This window comes from Mus musculus, chromosome 6 (genome assembly GCF_000001635.26).
Source record: "Mus musculus strain C57BL/6J chromosome 6, GRCm38.p6 C57BL/6J".
NCBI classification, from domain to species: domain Eukaryota; kingdom Metazoa; phylum Chordata; class Mammalia; order Rodentia; family Muridae; genus Mus; species Mus musculus.
In genome coordinates, this window is record NC_000072.6 from 115,989,727 (window position 1) to 116,015,758 (window position 26,032).

Here is a 26,032-nt window from a genome sequence, read left to right on the forward strand (position 1 = left end):
GCCTGGTGTGAGCTCATCAGCTGTAAGGGCCCAGCCCACCCTCTTCTGAGCACCTGCTGTCTGCTCCACACACCAGCACGCTGGGCTCAGATGCCGATTCTCTCCCTGGTACCTGCACCTGCCATTTCCTGGGTGCAGCATATGGGATTTTTTTTTTTTGACCCACATCTTTGAAAGGAAACACAGACTTAGAATGAGAACGCATGAGGCACAGAGAGGGTAACTGACTGGCCCTGGATTACACAGCACATGGGCAGGGCAGGGCAGAGCTCTGTCAACTTTGTCCCTGGGTACACGGGAGCCAGACATTGTCAGCGTGGCCCTCAGCTGTCTTTCCAGGGGAGGCTATCCCAGCCAGCCTCTCTCCTCAATCCCACAAGGGTCTCTGTTTGCCTCCTTGACACAGGGTGCTGACTTCAAATCCTTTCCCAAACCTAAAGCCTGTCTTGGAAGCTCTCTCCCTCCACCGCCACCACCTGCCATCTCAGCCCTGAAATTGGTGTAGAAAATACCTTCCTGAGCCGTGTGCCACCCACTGTACGCCTGCTTTAAAAACTGCCTGGGTTTTTTTTTTTCCCCTGCCATTACTATAAAAAGACACCATGGGAAAAAAAAATAAGCAGACCTGGCATTTGCTGTGCTGTCCTGCAACTTAAGTACACACACACACACACACACACACACACACACACACACATACATCATGGTCATTTACAGGCAAAAGATTCAGAGAAAGGAATCGCATCCAGCCAGCTCTACCTTGTCATTCCCTGCCTCAGTTTCTCTACCAACAGCATATAACGGTCCAACATACTTTCCCTCTGAACACGCTGCGGTGTGAGGAAGGAAACCCCACCTAATCCCACCTCTTTTCCTTCCACCTGCTGCTGGACACGCCACAGTGGAGGCACATAGGTCCAGCCCATTGCCCTGTGGTGACAGCACAGGGGTGCAGAGCCAACGCACGGCAGACGTCAGAGGATATCTTACCCTGAGCATCTTGACTGCTGTTCCTTATGGGCCCCTCCTCCTTGCCAGCCACCGTGGGCTTTCTAGATCACATAATTGCCAGCCCCTGTGCTTGGCAGTGGACAGTGTGTGGCAGTGCCCACCCTGACCCTAGGTGCTCCGAAGAGGACTCTGTTTGAGACAGGATGTAGTTCAGTTGGTGCCACACTTCTCTAGCATTCACCTAGAGCCTGGGTTTAATACTCAAGGACACACACACTGAGTTTGGTGGCACATGTCCTTAACCCCACCACTCAGTGAGCCTAAAACTGACCCGTGCTACATGAGACCCAGTCCATCCTTAGGTCTCTGTATTGTCCGGGAGGCCAGAAACCAGGGAGTCGCATGAGGGTCCCCGGAAAGCAGAGGTCTCATGACATTAGGGGTTTGGTAAAATGTTCAGGGGACCCACAGGAGGCTGCGAGTGCAAGTGGTGGGGGTCTTATAGCTGCAAAGCAGGCCTGATGAGGACATGTTTCCAGGACAGCCTAGAGCCCAGCTAAGAGCTAACTGCATCCCCAGGGGTGAGAACAGCTCAACCAACCAATGACTGCTGTGCGCTGGGCACTGAGCATTTGCCTTTGTGGTTACCTTGCTCATTTGGTCCTCTGTGGGAAGACTGTGTTTGTGGTCCTAATGCCTCTGTGGGAAGGCGACTGTGCATTACCCTAGCTTTAGGGAACTTCAGAAGATTCTGTTGCCCCGTCAAGGCCACTTAGCCAGGCACCAAGAGAGGGACTTCAAGCCCGTGTAGGGGAGCCAGCAGCAGCTTGGAAAGGACAGCAAGCACCGTGGCCTGCTGCAGGTCCTCCTGCCAGGGGGCCCTAGCCTGTGTCCACAGCTGGGCATTGGGGAGAACACAGCAGACGAACCTAGAAGAGCGCTAGCAGAGAGACTGTGTGGCTTTGGAGTGAGGGGCAGGCCTTAACTACACTGCCCTGGGGCTAATTTCCCTGTAGAGGCCCTGCCCCCATAGGGAGGACGACAATCCAGCTGCCTTCAGCTGGGTGAGTCACTGTGCCGGCCCAGGGGGGCACCAAGGACCGTGGGAATCAGGACACATCTAACTGGAGGGGGAGGGGAGAAGCGGCCTGAGGAATCCCACAGAACCCTTCATCAGCCAGGGGCCCACGAAGGGCTGCCTCCCTTGCCCACAGAGCTTCCCTCTTCCTACTCTCTCAGCCTTCAGATGCAGCCAAGGCACAGCCATGGCAAGGCTCCGGAGAGAAGAACAGTGGCTGTCCTCACCCCAGAACTGCACAGGGCCTGACCCTGCTGGGTAGCAGCGCCACAAACTTCAGACAGTCCTTCTGCCTCTCACCCGCTATGACCTTTCTTGTGAGGGGTCAGTCGGCAGGGTGGTAGGCGGCTGAGGGAGTCTTTGCCAAGAGAAGGAATCTGTGCTTGCTCAAAGCCCCAGTGTTGGGCACGCCCACGGTATAGTCTTGCTACCCCTGAGGACCACAGAGAGAGAGGGACAAGGCAGGGAGCCTCAGTGAGCCCAGAAGGCTGGGCTTAGCCCTTTGTAAACTCAGTGTCATTTTGGGGTTGAAAGAAAATGAGTTCTGTTGTGAAATTCTTAGAGGGGACTGGCTGTACCCAAGGCCAATTCACTTGGGGATCCCCTAGCCTGGCTCTCTTGCTACTGCCCACCCTGAGGCCCCGCCTCACCCTCAGCCCTATAGTTCTCCACCAAAGATTCACTCCTTTTCCATCTTCCATTTGTCCGGCCAGACTGCCTGGATGCCCCCATTCCACATCTGTAAGGCCGCAAAGCCCCAGCACCATGAACACATGAGGGGGCCAAACAACTTGTGTTCAAGCAAGCCCCACCTCTGCTCCTTTTCAGCTGTTTGTGCATCCCTTAAAACTTACACCCATTTCTTCATCTGTATGTACAAAGGGATGAGAACACACTTGCTGAAGACATTTGACACACCACACACTAGGTCTGTGGTTCTCAACCTTTCTAAGGCTGGGTAAGACCACCACCCCCCAACCATAAAATGAATTCATTGTTACTACTTCATAATTGTAATTTTGCTACCATTATGAATCACAAAGTAAATATCTGATATGCAGGATAATGCAGCCCCTGTGAGAGGGTTGTCTGGCTCCAAAGGGGTCACACACAACCCACATGTTGAGAATGGCTGGCTTAAGTTAAAAACCCACAGCATTTGTGATCACAGGTCTGCCACACCACCTGCTAGCTGCTCATTTGCTATTTGTTGAGGTGGCCTTGAGCACACACCTGTTTGCCAACCAGGTGGCCTCACTAGGGAACCAATCACTTCCCAAATAACAGTGTCCCCTGGCACGGGCTCCCACTGGGAGTTTACATCCCTGCAGGTCTACACTCTTGGGATCTCCGATGGGTGTCCCTGTCACATACTCAGCCCTTCCGACCCACATGCCCTTTATCTTCAGTGCCAGGTGCCACACCCATCACACATCTGCCAGGGTGCAGAGGTATGTCCTAAGGGCACCTGCACTCTCCCTAAACACTCTCCTGGTGTCACTCCCCTCTCTCAGTTCAGCACACACCTGTGGCCCCCACCTGCAGAGCTGATTTGTAGGTGCGCTGTCTTCGGGGAACACCTGGGTACCTTGACAACCTAGACCTCCCCACTTAGGTGTGCGCACCTGTGACCCAGTACGCTCCCGGGCCAGCACCGCTGGCAGTAACCAATCCTCTGGGATATCTGCGTGCATACTGTATCCCCGCACACGCCCCTCAGGTCTATGGCTTACCTGTATGTTGCGCTTGCTCTCGCAGGCCGGCCCGGTGCCCTGCACCACACTGTCCAACACCGCCACCACGTCGGGCGCCGGCTCCACGAAGCAGGCGGTGCGCGCTGCACGAATGGCAGCCTGCACGTCGTCGAAGCGGAAGGCGCAAAGCGCGGCCGGGGCGTTGCGGGCACCTGGGGCGCCCTGGGGCCTCTCGAAGACAGCGAAGAACTGCTCGCGCGCGGGGAAAACCGACACGAGGCGGCTGTAGAGGTCGCCGCGGCCCGCGCCGCCCGCGCACTGCAAGCCCAGTTGGATGTAGGACTCGGTGAGCTTCTTGGCGTCGCCACCCGCGCCGCGGGGCAGGCAGATGCGCGCCAGCAGGCTGCGCGCCTGGCTGTCCTTGTCGCCCGCACGCGCCTCGCTGTTGAGCGCCAGGTACGCGTAGGGCTGCGCGCTGTGCGGTGGCACCGCCGGGTGCAAGAAGGCACGCACGAAGCCCAGCTTGTGCTGCTCCTTGGCGCCCTGCTTGATCTTCAGGATGTTATCGTCCGACGGGTTAAGGTCGAAGGTGAAGAGCTTGGCCAAGTCTCCACGCGCGTCCAGGGAGCGGATAGCGATCTCGGGCGTGTTCTCGAAGCGGTGGTCTTCTAGGCTACGGTTGCGCGGGAAGAAAGCGCTGCCGAAGCCGGTGTACGTGGCGCCCACGAGCAGACGGCTGCCCCCGGTGCCCGAGGTAGGCGGCAGCACCAGTCCCACAGTGGACGCGTTGGGGTGGTTGGCGGCCACGTTGAGCATGCTGGGGAACACGGTGACCGGTTCTGCGGTCGGCGCGGCAGGCGGAAAGCTCACGGCCAGGGCTGAGATGTTGCCCCGGCGCCTCAGCTGGCACAGACCCTGGTAGATGGAGCCGCACGCGACCACCAGACCCTGGCCCGGGTCCAACTGCAGGATTTTGTTGTAGTTGTCCGTGAGGCGCCGCGGGTGCTCGCACGAGGCCTGCGGGAGCTGCGGGGCGTGACACAGCGGGCTGTCCGGCACGGGACCCACGGTCGCCTCGGCTTCCAGGCTCAAGTTGGCACTCGACAGTTGGTACAGGCGGTTCACTGCCGCCAAGTACACGGTGCCCGCCGTGCCGTCCAGGGCGAAGTTGTTGGTGGGCGTGGGCGAGGGGAAACGGCGCTGGATCTCTAGGGCGCCGGCCCGTGCCGCCCCGAGCAGCAGCAGCAGAGGCAGCGGCAGCAGACCAGGGCCCCGCGAGTGAGGGCGCGGACGCAAGGGGACGGCCGCGGCGGCCCGGGCGCTAGGGGGTGCGCCGCCCGCGGCGCGACGAGCCATCCAGGCGAGCGCGGGCTGCGCGGCGCGGCGAGTGCATGGGGCGCGGCGCGGCCGGGAGCCGGGAGCTCGGAGGCGGCGAGAGGCGGGGGGGGGGCCCGGGCCGCGAGGCGCTTCCTGCCCGCGCCTGCCGCCCCCGGCCCCGGCGCCCCGGCCCGACTCTGGCGAGGCGCTCAGCCCGGGGGCGGCTCCGTGGAGACCACGCCCACAGCCCATCTCCCCGCCCCAGCAGCTTGGCCCACGCCCTTTCGCCCCGGGCCACGCCCCCGGCCACGCCTCTGGGCCACGCCCCGCGGTCCGAGGTCACTGGTGGCCGATACCCGGGCAGTCGCAAGTTGCCTGCCTCTTTCCTGGTTCCTGGCCAGCTCCTGGAATGTCTTCCTCTCGCTTGTTTGTTATCCTTCCTCTCTTTCTCCTCGCTCTAGTACCTTCTCTGTTCTGTTTCTGGGCTCCCGTTTGCCTTCCACCGCCTCTCAGAGTTTCGCTCTTTCAATCTCTCGGACTCCCCTACTCCGATCCTGTCAACTCCGCCCCGTGTCTCTCCCGCGTCACTCCCTCTCCCTCATCTGCGTTTCCTTTTTTTTTTTTTTCTTTCTGTTCCCGCTGCTCTCCCTCTCTACTCTTTTCCTCTCCTTGCCCCTAAAGCCCTCCATTTCCCCTCAACCGCCTGCCCCTTCTGGCCACAGTCCCCCTCCCCGCCCCCCCCGCCCCCCCCCCCCCCCGCTCACACCCCCTATGTTCTCCAAGCCTCACTCTAAAGACCAGCCAGACCAGGGACATCAGGCCCCTGGCTAACCTATGGTCTGTTCCCCGAACTGCTCTGTAAAAGGAGTTTGCAAGCAGCAGGCTCCGGGGACAAACTTGACAATCCCACAGCAAAAGTAGGAAACTGTGTTGAGAGGAAGTTCATTCCTCTTGCAAGGGCAGGCTGGGCTGAGCAGAACACCAGACACAGGGCCTTACTTTCTGGATAGAGCCAAACCCCGCAGACCCCCAGGACCTTGCCCTTAGGCCAAGGTTCTGAGAAACCTAAAGTCATTCCACATATGAGCTGGCACTGGGCACCGGACTCCTTTGACCTTCAAAGGAACAGGTAGGCCCTGGGATAAAGGCAAGGAGTCATTTTCCTAAGGTCATAGAAACCCAGGTGATCCTCTCCATAGCATGGGAGTGCCCACATAGGACCACACCAAATGCTAACCTCCTTACAAAGACTCAACCCACTTTCCGTGCATGGAAACTGAGGCCCCAGAAGTAAAGCCCAAAATACACCGCTAAGGGGGAAGGTGGGACACAGACCCATTGTTTGAAGCCACAGTTCCAGCTACAAGTTCTCAGTCAGGGTCTCCTAGCAGCTTGCAGCTGTCACTTGAGGCCTAGTGGCCCTCTCTCAGAGGGTGACCTTGCTCCCACCAGATAGGAAGGAAGGATGGGGAGGGGCTTTCCCTGTGCCTGAAGGGTCAGCAGCAAGGGCTCAGAGCCCAGCCATCCCCATTTCCCTGGCCCCCACCCCAACCTTCCTGTCCCTGTGCCTGCCTGCCGGCTTGCCTGCCATGTTCCAGCCCATTCATGGCCTTGGCTTTGATGGTCAGGAGTGTTCCTTGGCAGGAAATTGGAGACTTATGTCCTGCCTCCACCCCCAACTGAGCACCCAGGGGACTTGCCTCTACCTCTGTTTGGGGAAGGCCCGAGTCATGCTCTCCCTGTGAGCCACAGGCCCTCCACTCCACTGGACAGCCCCAGCACAGATTATAGGCTTGTCTTCCTCTGCCCTCCCTCTCTGTCTCTCTCCCTCTCTCTACCCTCTGTCTTCACACAGTATCTCTGGTCTCATTCTCCATCCTCTCCCCACCCCCTCCTTGCTTCCTTCCTGTCCCTCTCTTGCTTTCTTGCCGCATCCTGCAGCTCCCCCCACTGAGCCTCGAGGATAATGCTTTATGACATCTCGGTTTAGCTGGCCAGATGGATTGTTTTGTGTATTGTGGACAAACTTCCTGCTAAGCTGGTAGATTTCTGCCATCACCCCACCTTCAGCGTTTGGGACCTGAATTCTAGGGTCTGAATATATTCACATAAACTGAAGTAGGAATTATAGTGTGGCCTCCAGCAAGGTGCTTGCCCTCTCTGAGCCTGTTTCCTGTGGACCATATAATAGCACACTACTGCTAGGTTGAGTCATGGCCCCACAGCCCCTGCTAAAGTCGGGAGGAAGGGCAGGAGGAGGCAATAGATCATGGCTCCTGCCTGTTTTATGTCTTGAATCCCATAGTAGTTAATGGGTTATCTGGGGGTAAACACCACCCACAGTTCTGCCACCACTATCTCACAACCTTCTTTGCACCAGAAGACAAAACAGGGGTCACTGAGCCCATTTCACAGACGGAGAAACTGAGGCATCAGCAATAGGACTGGAACTCAGTTTTCTCTCTAAGACCAAGGTTACTCCTGGGTGGGCAGAGATGTGAGGAGGGAGTGGGGAGGGAAGTCCTTGCTGAGATTCTGGGGGTCCTCCCAGGATAAATAAATAAAATTGGGTATCCATTGGGAGACAGGTAGATGGCACCCAGCACACTGACGGAGGTAGTTATACCCACATCCAGCCATTCGGCTGCCAGCGACTGATGACTGGGCCCTTCCCCTCCTGCTCCTGGTTCCTGATTCCATCAAGAAGTCTCTGTCTGGGGCTAACGCGTCTTTAATGACTCTCTAGCATCTAGCATTTGTCACTGTCCCTGCCGAATAGAAAGAGGGTTTCAAGCTCGGTCAGCACCACAAGCTTACACCTTCTAGAATTTACTCAGAACCGTCGTCGTTTAAGTTCCTGCCTGCTTCCAGCTAGGGGAGCTGGTTTCCAGCTTGGCATGTGGTGTTGTCCCTGGTCAACTCCTGTGGGAAGGCCTTGAAAAGTGATCCCTAGGCTCTGGCCATGGCCACTGTCCAGGTGTGCAGATCTGGAATTGGTCGGGACGGGGGGTTGGGGGGGGGTGGAAGCTTTCCCTGGCTGCTGGGGACTCAGGGTGAGTGTGTTCCTCAGGTCAGGGCTTCCTTGCATACAGCCTCCTGCAAATCTCCTCTGGCAATGCAGGGCAGAGGGAGGGAGGGAGGAGGGGAGGGGAGGGGGTGAGAGGCAGAGGGGAGGAAATGTTTTTCTTCTTCAATTGGAAACAATAACACTGGGGGCTCAGGCTGTCTGGGAAGAGGGGCTCAGCCTGGGGACTGGAGAAGGTTCCCCCTGCAGGAAGTACTCCTAACACACAAGTGGAGGGCAGGAAAGTGCTGGAGGAGGCAGAGTAGAGGAAAAACAGGGGAGGGGCCCTGTAGCCACCTGGGGCTCTGCCCTTCCAGTCCTTCCTCACCATGAGCCTGCATGGGGACGGGAAGGGTCAGAGAGGTGGGGACATAAGCCTGAAGCTGCACAGCCTGCTCAGTGTCCCAACTCAGCTCTTAGCCACTGTGTCCTCTGCCATTCACCCTGGAGTTCACACCCCTAAGTTCCAACCTCAGCCTTGCCTGTAACCTCCTGGTGACCACAGGGATAGGAGCTTCAGTTTCAAATCTGAAGAGAGGCATGGACTCCAAACCACAGCACTGCTGTGAGGAACGAAGCCGGCCACATGTTGGAGCCGCTGGCCTCCGGTAAGCCTGGGGTCTGCCCACCTGCCACCTCTGGAACTGGGGTTCATCTCCCTACTCCTCCTGGTCCCTCGGGAGAGCTTCTAGGCCCCAGCAGATATGTGTGCCAGATGTCATCTGGGGCCTGGATGTCAGTTACCATTCATGGATGCCAAGGCTCAAGAGGGCTCCCGTGGCCTCCTGATGTCACGCAGTACAATTCCTTATCCTCAGGCCACTGCCACTGTGACCCCTTAGGGTTCCCAGAAGGGACCGACGGATAAAGCTGTTCGGAGGCATACCTCACTGTTGCTGCTGATGTCCTACAGGGGCTTGTCATGTATCAGCCCCTGCTTCCTTGGTCTCTGGAGGGTCCCTCCCCTGCTACCTAGGCGCCCCAACCCCTAGGGATCCAGTAGAGGCTTGCTCTTTCATTGTTGTCCAGTGGGGCTGGAGGAAATAGTTCTCATTCCTGTGTGTCAGTGCCCTCTGCTAACTCTGGGCATGTCCTTGACCTCTGTGGTCAGGGGACTTACAGGGCAGGGTGAAGACCCTGAGCCCTTATGGGCTCATGGCAGGCGCCTTGCCTATATGAGCCCCCACGTGGCCCCTTTGTGTTCTATGAATCGGATAATGGCAGCATTCTCAGACACCCCGTCATGGGTCTAGGCTTGTGAAAGGTTCCCGGTCTGCTTACACTGAGGCCTCTGTCCAGTGGCAGCCATGAGGGCAGGGCTGCCCCGGGGGTCCCCACCCACATTTGCAGGCCACTACCAAGTGTCTGCTGCCTAGGCTGGGCTGGGCAGCTGGTAGACAGGCAGGCACCACACAAGCCACAAGCCTGCAGGTTAAACACCCACTGTGTGCCTAATGGATCCTAGGCAATCATAGTCTCTATGTAAACTGAGGCTCAAGTGAGGGGCTGGTCTGTCTGACTGTGCCTGTTCTAGGACTGCTACAAGGACACCAGAGACACTGTGGTGACCACGCCCCAAGGGCAGGCTTAGCAGTTGATGACAGGCAGCTGGGCCAATGGGAGCCCTTACGTAGGCTTCCCATGGTGGGAACTTTATCCTCACCAAGCAAGGGTAGGAAGTGTGTTTACAGAAGGGGACACTGAGGGGAGGTGGCCAGCATGGGGCCACATGACTATCCCAGGTGGAGCTGGGACCTCTCATGGATACTGTGAGTCCTTCTCCAGGGTCATGGGAGTGGGGATGAATCCCCACCAGGCCATGGAACCGTCACCCCACGCTTCCTGCCTGTATAACCCAGAATTCCCCACTTCTCTTGGCCCCAGTTGGCACAATCGTGAAATGGGCATTTAGAGTCTCCCCATCCCCAGGCTGTGGGAACAGAGTAAGTTACAGGGTGCACAGTTAGCCTCTGAACTGGGGAGAATATTATTATTATCCTCAATGGGCGGCCTGCCCAGCTGACCTTGGAATCTGGGCCTAAAGAGCCACTCCTCTAACTCCTCAGTGTCCTGTGTCCTCGATCCCCATAGTGTGGCATGCTGGCCATAGGGATACTGAGGCAAGCAGATCACTTCAAGTTCCTGGCCAGCCTGGGCTATATAGTGAGACCTTGTCTCAGAAACCTAAATGATAAGTCAAGTCAGACATGGTGGTGCATACTGGGACCTCAGTATTTTGGAGGGAGCCGATGATTGCTTTGAGTTTGAGGCAGGCCTGGGCTATAGAATGAGACTGGTTTCTAAACAAAACAATAAGTACAGACACATCTCTAGCTCTTCTCTGGGGTGGGTCTGGTGCTAAAGACTTGACCTTGACTAAACCTACAAGAACACACAAAGAGGGTGACATTATGGGCTGGAGAGATGGCTCAGCGGTTAAGAGCACTGACTGCTCTTCCAAAGGTCCTGAGTTCAAGTCCCAGCAACCACATGATGGCTCACAACCATCGGTAATGGAGTCTGATACTCTCTCTGGAGTGTCTGAAGACAGCTACAGTGTACTCATATAAATAAAATAAATCTTAAAAAAAAAAAGGTGACATGCCCACTTGTGGGTGGACAAGCTGGGGTGTGTGTGTGTGTGTGTGTGTGTGTGTGTGTGTGTGTGTGTGTGTGGTTATCCAGCTGGTATATGGAGAACCTCCTTTCTTTCTTTCTTTCTTTCTTTTTTCTTTCTTTCTTTCTTTCTTTCTTTCTTTCTTTCTTTCTTTCTTTCTTTCTTTCTTTCTTTCTTTCTTTCTTTCTTGACAAGGTTTCTTTGTATAGTCCTGGCTGTCCTTGAACTTACTCTGTAGACTAGGCTGACTTTGAACTCACAGAAATCCTCCTGTCTCTGCCTCCTGAATGCTTGGATTAAACATATACACCACCACTGCCTGGCTAGGGGAACCTTGTTCTTAATGAACATGAATATCCAAGGCCCCCGTGCCAAGGGCCCTAGAGGCTTCTCCAAACCCTGAGGTCACACACTCGGTTTGAAGCCCATTAGCACCCCATAATCTTCCCACGGGGATGGGATATGGTGGACACTGCCATATCATGGCTGTGACTTAGGTCAGGCAGGTGAGCAGCTGTTTGTCACTGGGTCCTCCCCTACCAGCTCCAAACTTCAACCACTTTGTCTCAACCATTGGGAACCTGCAGGTCCGCACATCTTCAGGAGCTGCTGAGTCGGCCAAGAGAAGGGCTGCCAATAAGGGGGTGCTTACCAGGGACTCTTCATAGGGGACCCCAGCAAGGCACACAGTCAGACTTAACAGCCAGATGCCAAGATCTCGGGGAGCTCACACACCAGCTGGGGCAGTAGTCACCTAGCCAGGACACCAGCTGAGCCATGTATTCCCTTTACCCCACACTGCAGAGGAAAGACCTGGGCCCAGGCCATGCCTTGATCTCTCGCTAGTGGCCTATGGGAGTCCTTCAGGAGATCCCAGTTCCCAGAAGATATTTTCTGTCTTTCTTGGTGAACTTTATTCTTTAAGAACCAGCCAAAATGTTACATCCTCTGAAAAGTCCTTGTGAACTCCTAGACATCCCTCAGGGTCTTCTCTAAATGACCCTTCTGAGATTTTTCTAGTGTCCTAAAGCAAGGTTAGGACCTCTTCCACCCTCTTCAAACATCTGCCCAAAGATTGCTAACCTTACAACAGGATACAGCTCCATAATAGGTCAGGACATGTCCCCAATGAGACACAGGTCATGACCAACAAACCTAGTCTAGCCTCTGAACTTGGTTGGTCCAGGCTCTGACCTTAATTGGTACAGTCTCTGATCTTATACAGTCCAACCACTGGCCTTGAATGGTCTAGCTTTGGGCTTTGAGTGGCCCTGCATGTTTCTTGAATGTCACCTCTGCAAAGGAACTCCGGAAGGCCTTTAGGGACTTTTGGGTGACACCATCCCTTCTCATTTGAGAAAAGTATGACTGCAACTAGCTGTCTCAGGAGGAGAGGTTTATTTATTTTTATTTTTTGCTTGTACTTCCCCCTAAAACTTTTCCATCTCTTCCCAAAATGTCAGTCCCAAGGGCTTGTTAGTCCCCTTTGCTCTGAACTGTCCCCATCACCTCCCCTTGTCCTTTGGGTCCCCTGCACTTAGACCCCTAAGCTGGGTGGGCCTTTCCTTCCACTGCTCATCACAGGCGCCTTGCCTGCCTTGGGCTACTATGCCACCCTGAGGCATTTGAAGAACAAGGTCTTTCGAGGCATACCCATGTTCCTCACACCAGGACTAAGCTAGACTCTCAGCAGGCTCACAGGGGATAAAAGATGGATGTGTGTTCTCTGGTCAGCTGCTGGGACCCCGGGGAAGGTTAACACGGGGAGGCAGCCTAGACTCTCTCCTCAGCCTCCTGCACTGCCCCCACCTCCTGTTCAATCCTCAAGGCAGGGACCATGTACCATACAGCCTAGGACTTGGCGATGTAGCAGTCCCTCCTCAACCCACTGAAGGCCATGGGATAGGTACAGTCGTGTAGGCCAGAGGCACTGGGCTCAGCTCCAGCTGTGTGTCCCCATCATGGGAATCAAGGCAGAGCGTCTCTCCAAGGCTCTACTTCCCCAACTGCACACGGGGGGGGGGGGGGGGAGCTGCTCTTCTAGGACTCAGGGAAGCCATTCACCCCTTTCCACCTCTTGGGACAGATGAGGGGTTTGCGGGGCATGGGCAAGAGAGCAGGCTAGTCCCTGCCTGGTCCCACCCTGTATTCCCTCAACCTCTAGTATCTAGAGTCTACATGCACTTGCTGAGTTCCTGCTGAGAGCCAGGGGTCTAGATATAGCAGTGAACAAAAGAAATCTCCTCCCGCAAGGGGCTCACTGGATACATTTGGAAGTCAGAAGATAAAATATTCTGGGAGGCTGGAGGGTGGGGGCTGTGTGAGGGAGGGAGAGGGAAGGGCGTGGCTGTAGGTGAGAAGGGAGAAAGCAGGAGGGACCCAGTTTGACCTGTGGGAACGGGAACAGGGTCTCAGCCTGGGAAGGGCATGTACAGAATCTGCAAGGCACTGGACCGGAGGGCGCTCTGCATCTGCCGGTGCATCCATCATGGGGAGAAGAAGGTGGCGGGACCTGAGGGGCAGCAGAGGCAGGAGCTGTGGGAGGCACTGAGCAGAGAAGTGGAGGCAGGGGATCCCCGAGGCAGCAACAGTAGGCTAGAGGAGTCTAAGGGGCAACCCCTGGTCTCCATGCCTTGGTGGCAATGGCTGTTTAGAGCCACCGTTCTTCCTGGATCTGTCTTCCTTGAACAGTTTTTTTTTTCTTTTTTCTTTCTTTCTTCCTTCCTTCCTTCATTCCTTCCTAACTTCCTTCCTCCCTCCCTCTTTCTTTCTTTCTTTCTTTCTTTCTTTCTTTCTTTCTTTCTTTCTTTCTTTCTTCCTTCCTTCCTTCCTTCCTTCCTTCCTTCCTTCCTTCCTTCCTTCCTCCCTCCCTCCCTCCCTCCCTCCCTCCCTCTCTCTCTCTCTCTCTTTCTTTCTTTCTGAGGCAGGGTGCTGGGATTATAGGCATGTGTTACATACCTAATCCCCTGACCATTTCCTGCTTATGAATAGTGTTCTGTGTCCCCCTGGGGAGATGTGAGCATTGCCAGGTCAGAAGCTTAAACTCTGGTGTCCTAACCTGAGGCTCAAATCTCCCACATCAGGGTCCATCCCCAACTTCCTCCCTCACCACCTATCCTGCTGCCCGTAGCAGAACTGGAAGGCACCAGGTCCCCCTGAAACTTCTCCTGCAATGTTCCCCAAATGTCTGCTGCTGGGCAGTCCCACCAGCCTGCCACCTCCTGCCCTAGAACAACTCTATCTGTGCAAACCCTCCCTGGCTCCACCCATCACTGTCATTCCCCCACACCCAACCCCCACCCCCACCCCCCTTCCGGAAGGATCAATCTGCAGATCGGTTCCTGTTATTTTTCTCCAACTTTGAGGCCTTCAGGCCTCGAAAGCATTTAGGGTGAAGCTGGGCCCAGCTCTGTGTGGTGGCTCCCGCACCACTTGGTCATGGGTTTGACTCTGGGCTTGGCTGTGGACCCTCACCTTCCCGTGCCTCCCTGGTGCCCGGTCTATAGGATGGTGTTGCATGGGTGCTGCCACACGCCTGCTAGCTGCTGAACACGAACTTCTGCACGTGGTTAGGGGATTATCCCATTGTCTGGAGACATCAGAGGGCAGAGACCCCAAGACCTGGGATACTGTGAGGATTCCTGTGTCTGTAAGTGGGCAGTGGCTATATTAGAACACAGTATAGCGGGTCTGTCTCATGTGGAACTCCCAACAGGGCCTGGCCATCCAGGAGAGCTATTTTTAGCCCCCAGAAGCAGGAAATAAGTCATGGTCAGAGCAGGCCAGTAGCCCGGCACCCAGGTGCAATGGAAGTGCTTTGACGGGAGGTCAGCCGGCCATCCAGAAGGCAGGAAGGAGGCCCTCTCCCCGGCAAAACAGGAGGCCCCGCAGTTCCCAGAAGTGCCACTGGCTCTATCATCTGCCCACACCTGGGGCCCATGGGGACGACAAGGGTGGTTACCAGCCCCTTCCTCCAACCCAATTTACTCTGGCCTGGAATTGCTGCAGGCTGGGTTTATTGCAGCGTGTGTTGCTGGCCCTGGTTTAGAGACCTAAGAGGAGACTGGTCCCTGCAAGCAAGCGACATGGATAAGCATTGCATCCTCCAGGCTCCAGGGGCTACAGCAGAGTGTGGGGCCAGGCAAGAGCTGTTTTAGCTTTAACTCAGTGCCTGTCTGGAAACAGCCAGTCAAAGGCTCCCCTGCCAGGCCTCAGTTTCCCCTTCCCCCTCATGAGCCTTAACTGGCTTGTCTGGGGCCAAGGTCAGAGAGCTGAAGCTGCAACCCGCCCCCCCCCCTATAGTGGACTTCGGAGGCCAAGACCACCTTTTCTTCCTGTACCAGCCTGGGGCACCCTGGGTAGCTCCGGCTGGGTGTAAAGGGAGTTGCTAACTGTCCGCAGCCCAGCTCAGATGGTGGGCAGTGTGCATCAGCTGTGGCAGCCTAGGAATGACTTGGGACACTTTCACTTCCCCACTGGGTCCATGTCACCCACCCCTACTCCTAGAGTCTCAGTTCCCCCTGGCTGTGAGCTGCCACCCTTGTTCCAAAGGAAACCGTGGTCCCAGGCTGGATGTCACGCAAATTCAGCTGTCCCCCAGAGGCCTAGTCCCCAAAGACAGGCATCCTAGACATGGAGTCCTGGACAGTCAGGAGGCCTAGTCCCCAAAGACAGGCATCCTAGACATGGAGTCCTGGACAGTCAGGCATCTCGGCCAGTGCCCCGACACGGTACTGGGATGTTGTGACCTCTCAATGGGGAGTTTAGCAGTTGTGTCTGAGCTTTCTGTTTCCTTCAAATAATATGCATTATTTGTGTTAAAAAAAAAAAAAAAACCTGGCAGGGCTGGCAAGATGGCTCAGAGGATAATACGGTGCTTGTCGCCAAAACTGGTGACCTGAGCTTGATCCCTGGGACCCATATAGTGGAAGGAGAAACCCAACTGCCGCAACTAGTCCTCTGAACGTCATGTGTGTGCTGTGGCAACCATGAACTCCGAAGCCCGGGGCGCTCCACTGGGGCCCCTCTCCATGCTGGGCTTCCCACTGATCCATCTTTAAGCACAGTGCTGGATCTGGTCTCACACGGGGACAGTTAGGTGTCAGTAAGCCAGCCCACGGTGCAAGGTAGTGCAGAGCTTTTGGACAGTGGGAAGATGCTGCCATTTATCTGTAAACTGTTGGGCAGTTTGGGAGGGCTTCCTGGGAGAGGCGGCCGGCTGTCTCAACACATAGGAGCTCCTTCAGGGATTTGTTCAGGGAAGCAGTTAGCAAGTGCCACGCCGAGGGGAGGGAGAAGAGCACAAGTCCCCTCACCCTTCAGCCCCACACTGCCTGGACCGCCCTCCTGCCTTGTCTGTCCTAACCTCCTCCGCAGGCCGGAAGGAAGCTGAGGTGGGAATCTAGCCCCACAGTTCCCAAATGAGGAGAAACTGCTTGCAAGGAAAAAAAAAAATAACATTAATCCCATTGTCTCCGCTCCCAGATCCTGCTTGAAAAACAAAAACAAACTCAAACTGCAGCTGGGATGGTTTTCTCTGGCAAAGGACGAGGCTTGCCTAGGAGGTGGCTCTGTGGCCATGCCAGCTTACCCTGGGTGAGGCGAGTGGGCACCAAGTGTTGCCCCTAGATCCTGGCCAGTCCGTACCCTCATTCCAGGCCTGCCAGGTAGCCTGACTCTAACTACATCCCTGGGTCTCTAGAGAAGGGGTTCAAGCAGGGTCACCCTGTCTAGCACAGTGCTCACTTGGGGGCTGCCACGCCTGTCTTCTAGCCCTTTTCCCTTATTTCCCAGTGTGAGGCATGTTCAAATCTCCTACTCCAGCCATTCCTAATGGAAGACAAAGGAGACCAGAAGGTGCTACAGTGACAGGGGACAGAACAGGAGGCACAACCCAAGGGACATTTGACACCCCCCTCCCCCCACCAGCTCTAGGCACCTCAAGTGGCCTCCAGCTCTTGTTTGGGCTTGGTACCATGTTCCATGGCACCAGTACACACACATGTGAACACACACGCACACACACACACACTGTGAGCTCCTCTGTTCAATCCTCAGCAGGTGCTGGTTCATCTGGACCAGTTCTGGACCTGCCTAGCCATCTGAGGTCACTCCAGGGAGACAGAGGCCTGCCACTATCCAGCAGGCACGAGGGATTGCACTAGGAGAGCCAAAACAAGTGCCAAGTGTACAGGTGGGAAGCCAGTGGACTGGCCACGGAGTCCCAAGGTGCTGTGAGCCTTCTTCCTGCCACACCCAGCAGCCCTGCTTGGTGGCAGAGGGGTTCTGTATCTTCCCACAGAGATCCATGCTCAGAGAAGACCCTGCCGCCCAGGGTTCTGTGCTGGCAGCCCTGGAAGTTGCCCCCTCCTTTCCCTTCCCTCCAAGGCTGACCTCAGCAGCCCCAGCTGGGCTTTTCCCAGAGCCGAGGCAGGAAACACAGGCCCTGAGTGTTTGTTCAGGCCGGGCAGGGCTCCGGGCAGGCGAGGTGGAAATAGCCACAAGATGTTTGTCCAAGTGGGAGTCAGGTTCCCCACAAGGGAGGAAGAAGGAGGGCCGGAGGAACTGGCCGAGTCAGCACACTAGACCTATCCTTGCCTCCCTCACCCGTGGAGGCAGACTGCACACAGTAGGCGCTTGCTGAATGCAGAATGCAAGTTAGCAAGCTGGCATCTCCCTCAGGCAGAGCTTGGGGTTGAGCCTAAGACCCGCAGCGCCACTCCCTCATGTCCAGCTGAGCACGCAGCTCACAGCTCCTGCAAGCAGCCATTTGCGGCCCTAGAGTGGGGTACTCTTTCTTGGGCTCTACCCCCATCCCCTTCCCCCTACCTCTCCCTTTCTCCCTCTCCTAGCCAAAGCCCCTGCCTCTCTCAGACAAAGCAGTGTGTGACTGGCTCAATTGTGACATTGCAATTCAGCGTCTTGGAGAGTGACTGCATCTGGGGACAAGCCATTACAGAGGTGGTTAGGGCTGTGAGAAGGTGGCCTTCTGCATGCCTGGGAGAGGGCTTGGAAAGAAAACTGGGGCACCTTGACCTTGGGCTTCATTCAGTTCTGCCTCTAGAACTGAAGAAACAACGCATTACTGCTGGAGAGCCACCCAGGCAGCCATGACAAGACACACACACACACACACACACACACACACACACACACACACACATCCGCAGGTCACTCCCCCCCACCCCACCCCCCGGCCCCCGCACATCCCCCTGGCATCTCTGCCTTAAGCTCCTCTGACACCATCCCTTTGCTCTCCGCTCTGGCAGCACACCTGCCCCTCCTCCAGCCCCCACCCAGGACCCATTACCCTATCACTCTGCTCTACTTACTCCAGACCTCCCCAGGCTGCTGCCTGGCTCTGGACTCTGCTCAAACGTCCCCTTTAAAGAGGCCCTCCTTGACCAAAGTGTCGCTGGGGTTTTTTTCCTACTGGATGGTGCCCCTAGGCCTGGCACACAGTAGGTGCAGCCAAGATTTGCCTCCCATCCACAGGGCGGAATCCCCAGGTGTCAGCGGTAGAACTGGGCTAGAATTCTAGTTTAGCCAGGAGGCCCCCTGCTGGCCAGGCTTGTCCAACACACCTAGTGGTTCGCTGCTATTCTCCTGCCTCTCTCCTAGGAATTCTTCAAAAGACCCCCTGTCTAGGAGGGAGGCTGGAAACAAAGCAGGCAGGGGCAGGCCAGACCAGGCCTCCTGGGCTGATGGAAACTCATATCCTTGCATCATGAGCTGGCCTGAGAATTCCCTCCTGGCTGGCAAGGAGCACGCAGGAAATCAGTGGGCTTCTAGGAGGGAGAGCCTCTGGGTTTGTGAGAAGTCGGGACTCTGGCAAGCCTGGCCTGGTACACACCCGTTATCCTAGCACTTAGGTGAGGGCGAGAAAGCATCGGGCGGCCAGGGTCATCCTTGAATACACAGCAGGTTCAGGACAGCCACAGGACAACCTGTTGCCTGACTCAAACCAAATCAAAGTGTGGTGTGGCAGAGCTGGTACGGTGGCTCAGCAGTTAACATCTACACTCCAGCTGAACAGGACCAGAGTTCAGATCCCAGCACCCACAGCAGGTGGCTCACAATCACCTATCACTCCAGCTCCAGGGAAATCCAAGGCATTTTTCTGGCTTCTGCAGGCACCTGAAAGCATAGGGTGTACACACAGAGACACATAAGGGGGCAGTTCGTGGGGGAGTCACCTCTAGGTTCTAGCAAACCTGTGTCAAACATGGTGGGACCTCTGTTTGCTGCTAGGTGAGTGATGTGGTCTACCATTGTGGATCTGTCTCTCTTTCTCTCTCTCTCTCTCTCTCTTTTGGATTTACTTTTTTTTTTTTAAGATTTATTTATTTATATGTAAGTACACTGTAGCTGTCTTCAGACACTCCAGAAGAGGGTGCCAGATCTTGTTACAGATGGTTGTGAGCCACCATGTGGTTGCTGGGATTTGAACTCCGGACCTTCGGAAGAGCAGTCAGTGCTCTTACCCACTGAGCCATCTCACCAGCCCCTTGGATTTACTTTTATGTATGTGCTTTGTCTTCATGTATGTACATGCATCACATGAATGCCCGGTGCCCAAGGAGACCAGAAGGGAGTATTGAATGGGAACTAGAGTTACTGGGAGTTGATCTGAACCCAGGTCCTCGGAGGAGCAGTAAGGGCTCTCAATGTTTGGACCGCAGCTGCAGGCTTCCGTCTCAAAAAGTTTAGCAGTTTCTTTTTATAACAGTGGACCAGGCAGGAGAGATGACTCAGAAGGTAAAGTCTCGCTACACAAGTGTGGACATGGAGTTCAAAACCCAGGGCTGATAGAAAAGGCCCTAATCTGGGAGTGGTAGCACAGGTCTGTGAGGCCAGTGACGGGGAAGGACAGGCAGAGGTGGTGTGTCCTGGGAGTTCATGGCTAGCTAGCCTAGTTACATGGTGAAAGTTCCAAGCCAGTGCAAGACCGTCTCAAAGAAAAGGCGCCTGGGGAAGGGTTTTCCTCTGATCGCCACAAACATAGAGGCTCACATTCACACACGTGCTCATTCAGATTTAGACAACTCGGCAACCTTAAAGCTATGTGTGGGAATGGCCTGGAAATCCAGGTCAGCCCGAATGTCACAGGGTAACTGAGAAATGAGCCGGTGAGCAGACAGACAAAGGAAGCGAGCCACACAATGGGAGGAAAAGGAAGCGACTGCTCATCGGCAGGGCGGCAGGGACACCTTTCAAGCCAGGCACACCGTGGCCACGCCTTTCCAGCCCTCTTGGTGACTCATGCCCAGGGAGTCAGGCAACGAGGCAAGTGGCTGGTCAGAAGGCCTGCAACCACTGTTCTTGAATTCCAGGACTGTCCCAACCCACTGTCCCTGCTGAGCTAGGCCCTAGGGTGGACATTTTTTTTTTTTTTAAGATTTATTTATTGATTATATGTAAGTACACTGTAGCTGTCTTCAGACTCTCCAGAAGAGGGAGTCAGATCTTGTTACGGATGGTTGTGAGCCACCATGTGGTTGCTGGGATTTGAACTCCTGACCTTCGGAAGAGCAGTCGGGTGCTCTTACCCACTGAGCCATCTCACCAGCCCCCTAGGGTGGACTTAAGAGGTGCAGACCAACCAGACCATTGAGCCAACTGGTAAAGACAGCCTTGAGGTCTGCTGACTGGGGCTAGAGTCCTGGGCCTAACCCTAGTTTCCCTGTGTGAGGGAGGGAGGGAGGGAGGGAGGGAGGGGGCCTCCTGGTCCTGGGCAGCAGTGTTTGTAGCCACAGTGCTTCTTCTCTAGTTGGGGTGACTGAGGGAGCCGCTGCTCCCAGCCAGCAGGCAGGACACCAAGACTCTTGTGCTCTCCTGATTTTACTCACGTGAAGCCTCGTGTGTGTGTGTGTGTGTGTGTGTGTGTGTGTGTGTGTGGTCTATGTTTGGCTCTGTGTCAGGCATTTGGGACACAGGTGAATCACTGAGATAGTTTTTCCACTATGGTGGGAAGAGGTGGATAGAAACAGGTCAGTGGTCATAAAGATGTTTTGAGATGGGGGTCGCAGGCAGCCCAGGCTGGCCTTGAACTTCCAATGTAGCCAAAGGTGACCCGTGACCCTGATCTTCCCGTCTCTACCTCCCAAGTGCTGGGATTACAGGTATGTTCATTAAACGTTCAGTTGCAGAAATGGGAGAGTGTGCCTAGCAGGGCCCACAGGATCAAGGAACCCTGTAGGAGTGGGTTGTCGTGAACATGCTAAAGATAGTGTGGATGGTGGATCCTTGGGAGTGTCTCAGAGGGTGCAATCCCAAACATAGCCACAAGGTGGCGACGGAGACCAGGTTTGCCTTTTGTTTTTAATAATTTTCGAGAGTGATTCCTATAACTCCAGGATCTCCTTACATCAGACCCATCATATTCTAACGTTCTGCCACTCCCACTCACCAACAACATGCAAGCCTCCCCCAGTTGACACAGGCAAGTAGCATGGGTGATCTGTAGCAGATGGCTTGACAACACTTCTATCAGACTTACCAAATCCTACTCTAAAACCAGGAGTCCCCATCGCGTGTCTCATAGTGGTTTTGCCCCAGTTGGGAGGTTCTGAGACTGTCATTTAGATGTTACCTTTTTTGTTGTTGTCTTTTTTTTTTTCCAGGTTTAATTCAACTTATTAAATTTTCTTGGGCTGATTCAAACTTTAGTATTGCACATATGAATTTTAAGGGGTGGGTCTGGGGATTTAGCTCAGGGGTAGGGCAATGACTTAGCATCAACCAAGACCCTGGAGACAGCTACTCTCATTTTGGGATTTTGGAAAGGAGCCTTTGTCCATGAAAGAAAGACCTGGTGTTCTCCCTTCACATTGGATTCTCTGCATACCTACAATCCCAGAACTTGGGAGGCCGAGGCAGGAGGACCACTATGAGTGTGGCAGAGTGAAACCATACCTCAAAATTTACAGGTAAGTCAATATGGGTTTTGAAGCCCTAGAACTGTTTGTGCACGTGTGCATATGTGCATGTGTGTGTGCATGCAGGGTGTGCATGTATGAGTGGGGTATGTGTGTAGAGCCCAGGGTGTAAGGCTCTCTCTCTCTCTCTCTCTCTCTCTCTCTCTCTCTCTCTCTCTCTCTCTCTCTGTGTATAGAAGCTCAGTGCAGGCTTCTGGCTTGCTGTAGCCAAAGCCTCTCTGTACCCGTCCGTGCCCAGGGAGTCAGGCTGCTGGGCCAAGAGGCTTTGTGACCATTCTCACAGTTGAGTCTCTTTTTAATCGCTCTCCACTTTTTTTTTTTAAAGACATAGTTTCCTGAACCTGGAGCTCCATGGCTGGGCTGACTGACCATGGCTGACTGACCAGGGAGTGCCATGGAGCTCCCGTGTCTACCTCAGCATCCCTGGAATTACAGGGGGCAAAGATACAGAGTCCAGCTTTAAGTGGGTCCACCGAACCATCTCCCCAGTCTGATAACAAATCCTGGTTCCTTACCTGGCCTGATGGAACAGCAGAAATGCAAGAGTCTGAGCGTCAAACTGCCAACCACGCCCTCGGGCCTCCCATGTCATGGGAGGCAGGCAGGCAGAGCAGAACTCTTACTTGGCAGAGCAGCTTGGCTGCATCCTCAGAAGTAGACCAAGCAGGATTTGATAAGCAGTGGGCTTTTAAGTTCTACTCTTGAATGAGCACCTATTGTGTGCTGCACCTATTGTGTGCTGCACCTATTGTGTGCTGCACCTATTGTGTGCTGCACCTATTGTGTGCTGCTTTAGACGCTGGGGACAAAGCCACAAAAGACAGCATCTCAGAGCCAGTTGAGCCTTTGTGTATTTATTGGCAAGTTTTTGTCCTTTGTGGCTGGGACGTTCTTTTGTTACCACTATGGCAGAATTTTCTGACATATATAGATTTGGGGGGCCGGGGTCCAGACTCACTCGAGATCCAAGGCTGCTCAGGGAAAGCCCACATATTGACTACTTGGTCTTTTGTGGGGTCAATGACAGAGGACACATTCTGGAGTGTTGGAGAGTGACATCGATCGGTACCTGACTACCAGGTCTTCTAATAAGAAGCCTCTTATCGGGTGCTGGAGTAAGTGGCTTGTGACATGGAATTTAGCCTTCCATGAGGGAGGCAGCTACTGTCACTCATGACTTGCTGTGCCTCTTAGCAGGCTCTGTCACTCCTGACTTACTCCCTCCTGAAATGTAAGAACATTCTAGATAAGCTGGATTATGTCAAATGAAACTGGGATTTTTGTTTGTGTTTTCACACATGGTCTTACTACACAACCCAAGCTGTCCTCAAACCTGCAGTCCTCCAGAGTTGGCCCCTTAGTGCTGAGGTTACAGGCATATGCCACTCTCCCTGAGTGGCTCTTCTCCTTCCTCCCTCCCTCTCTCTCTCTTTCTCCCTCCTCCCCCACCTCTCTCTCTCCTTCTTCCTCTCCCTCAGTCCTTCCTTCCATTCTTTTCCCCCTCTGTCTCTTTCTTTCCTTTCTCCTTTTTTTTCTTTGATTTCTTTCAGAACTGGGGATCTTGAGATGGGTGTGGTCGTGTATGCCTTTAATCCAAACACTTGAGATGCAGATGCCGGCTGATCTCTGAGTTTGAGGCTAGTGAAGCCAGCCTGGTCTACACAGCAAATTACAGGACTGCCAGGGCTACACAGAGAAATTCTAACTCTAAATAAATAAGATTCAAAAAAAAAAATTGAGGGGCTGGAGAGCTACTCGGCTGGACAGTTAAGAGACACGTACTGCTCTTACAGGGGACCTGAGCTTGGTTCCCAGCACTTGAGTGGCTCACAACCAATTCTAACTCCAGCTTCAGAGAAGGAATGCTCTGGCCTCCATATGGGCACCTACACTCATATACATACCCACCTCACCTCCATCTATTTATAATTAAAAATAAAAATAAGGTCTGGAGAGATGGTTTGTTGCTTAAGAGCATGTACTGTTGTTTCAGAGAACCTGAGGTCAGTTCCCAGCACTCAGGGGATTGTAAAACCTCTTCTGGCCTCCATGACCATTGCACACACAAGCACACAACTATAATCAGTGCCTCGTGCACAAACAGAAAGACACAAACACAATTAAAAATAAAATCAAATTTAAAAATCTTTTTATTTACTTTTTTTTTTTTTTTTTTTTTGCGTCATGCTGGCTGTGGAATTTGCTATGGAGAGTAGGGTAGACTCAAACTCATAGAGAGATCTGTCTCTGCTTCCAGAATGCTGGGTTTATGAAGATGTGCCTCTATGCCTGTCTTGAAAAAAAAAATTGAATTCTAAAGCCAGATGATGCAGAAGTGGACACCTGTGATCCCAGCACAGGGAGAGGGGAGGCTGGAAGCTCAGGAGTTCAAGGCCACCCTCACTACAGAGTGAGTCCGAAGCCAGCCTGAGAGAGCTAAGGTTTCATTGTCTTTAAAACTTGTGAAATTGTTTTCTTACAGTGACTGTTACTTCCTTGTTTGCAAGGCAAGGAGGAGGAAGTTGCAAAATTTCACCTCCTTTCCTTATGGTATTCACGGGGGTGGGGGGTGGGTGGGTGGGGTGGGCAGGGCCAAAGCCTGCAGGACGCATTTTGCAACCATATTGCCCATTTGGATGACATGAAAACCTGGCTACTGGTTCCTTTTGAAAGGCTGTAATTGCCTTTAAACATATGGCTGGGTCATCTCTCGACACTTTCAATGGCTTCTCTTGTGGCCAGGTAAATAAACCTGGAGCATGGCATTCAGTGTCTAGTTTTTAATTTTTATTTATCTTTTTCAATACTGGGGATGGCCTTGTGCATCCTGGTCCGCGTCAGCCACCGAGCTACCATTCCAGCTGGCCTTTATTGCTCCTTGCAGCTTGGTTCCCGCTTGCTCAAACTCTTCATCTTGGTCCCCTCAGCCTGTGGTTTGCTGACACAGTTCCTCTAATTTACACACCCTCCTAAGCCATTTTGGCCCATCTAAACCCCAGCTCCTCAGGCTGCTGTGTAGCTCAGTGCTCAAGTGCCGGCCTAGCATGTGTGGGGCCTGGGTCTTCAGCTTCTTACATCCACTCCTAAAGGGGACAAAAACCAGACCGAGGACCACAAAGCACAGCATCATCTCTTAGCCCCGCCGCTCTGCAGCCTCCGCTGAGAGCTACTGCTCTCTCTCACCTGGTGGGAAGACCCTCCCTTCTCCCTCCCACACAGAGCTTGGGCTCCTGTCCCGATGTCAGCGCCCTGCTGCAGGCCAGTCTTGCACAGATTGCTCTGTAGCTGTGGGATCAGACGACACCAACTGCTGATATTACACTGGTCCCTGGTTTCCAGAACTACACCCCCAGGCTGGAAGAGCTCAAAGGGTCCAAACCCATTCAGATTCTGCCTCAGACAACCTCAGACATGGTCCAGCACAACCCAGCATAGGACACTGTGTAGTCTCTTTCCTCACTGTCATGGGTCTTTCTCTGTTTAAAAAAAAATATGTGTATCTGTATACATATGTGTGTGCATGTGTATGTGTGTGTGTGTGTGCGTATGTGCACGTGCATTTGCTCATGTGTGTGCCAAAGTATACACGTGTAGGTTAGAGAACAACTTTTAGAAGTTGGGTTCTCTCTCCTCTACGGTGGGTGGTCAAGCTTGTGTGGGACGCACTGGCTGAGCCATCTCACCTGTGCCCTTTCTTTATACAGAGCCAGGGGTAGTAGCAGATGCCTATAATCTAGCACTCAAGGGGCAGTTTTCTGTGTGTGCTTATATTTGCTTATGCCTTGTGTGTATCTATATTTTTATGTTTACTCATATACTCTGTGTGTATCTGCACACTTGCCATTGTGCACATGTGGCAGTCACAGGACAACATGTGGGACTTAGTGCTTTACTCCCACCACGTGTTTTCTAGGAACTCAACTCACATCATCAGCCTTAGTGGCAGGTGCCTGCACCCATGAGACCTGAGATTATCATTTTTCACTCAGACTTTTGCCACAGCTCAGAGGCTCTGAGGTGCAGTTCTGAACTTGTCTTAGGGCACTCAGCAGGCACACAGTTGGGTCCTTCACAGACAGCTGGAGTGTCTAATCTAGGATGCACAGTGAAACCCTGTCTTGAAAGTTTGACACAAGAGAAGAAACATGGTCTCTTAAAAAGCCTCATGCCCGGCCTTAGAGAGGGCTTGGTAGGTAAGAGTACACACTGCTCTCACCAAGGACACCAGCTCTGCCCCAGCACCCACAACTGCCTGTCACTTCAATTCTCAGTGACCAGATGCCCTTTTCTGGCCTCTGTGACTTTTGGCTCTGAACTCACTTGCACATACCCCACACAGGCATCACTGAAAACCAACCTTTAAAATGTTTGGTA

The 26,032-nt window shown here is 54.0% G+C and overlaps 1 protein-coding gene across 2 annotated transcripts in view; it reads right to left on the bottom strand.

Annotated features, from left to right (window-relative positions):
* Plxnd1 (plexin D1) overlaps window positions 1–5,613 on the bottom strand; it is a 40,529-nt gene extending 34,916 nt beyond the window's left edge. The window contains exon 1 of one of the 2 annotated variants that reach the window (XR_868877.2): window positions 3,763–5,613. Coding sequence is in view for 1 of the 2 variants with exons in the window: in NM_026376.3 (NP_080652.2) it covers window positions 3,763–5,079 (1,317 nt within the window). In the remaining variant the exon portion in view is untranslated. The remainder of the gene's footprint in view (window positions 1–3,762) is intronic. The other variant, NM_026376.3, reaches the window with a different exon arrangement.
* Between the last annotated feature and the right edge of the window lie 20,419 nt (window positions 5,614–26,032).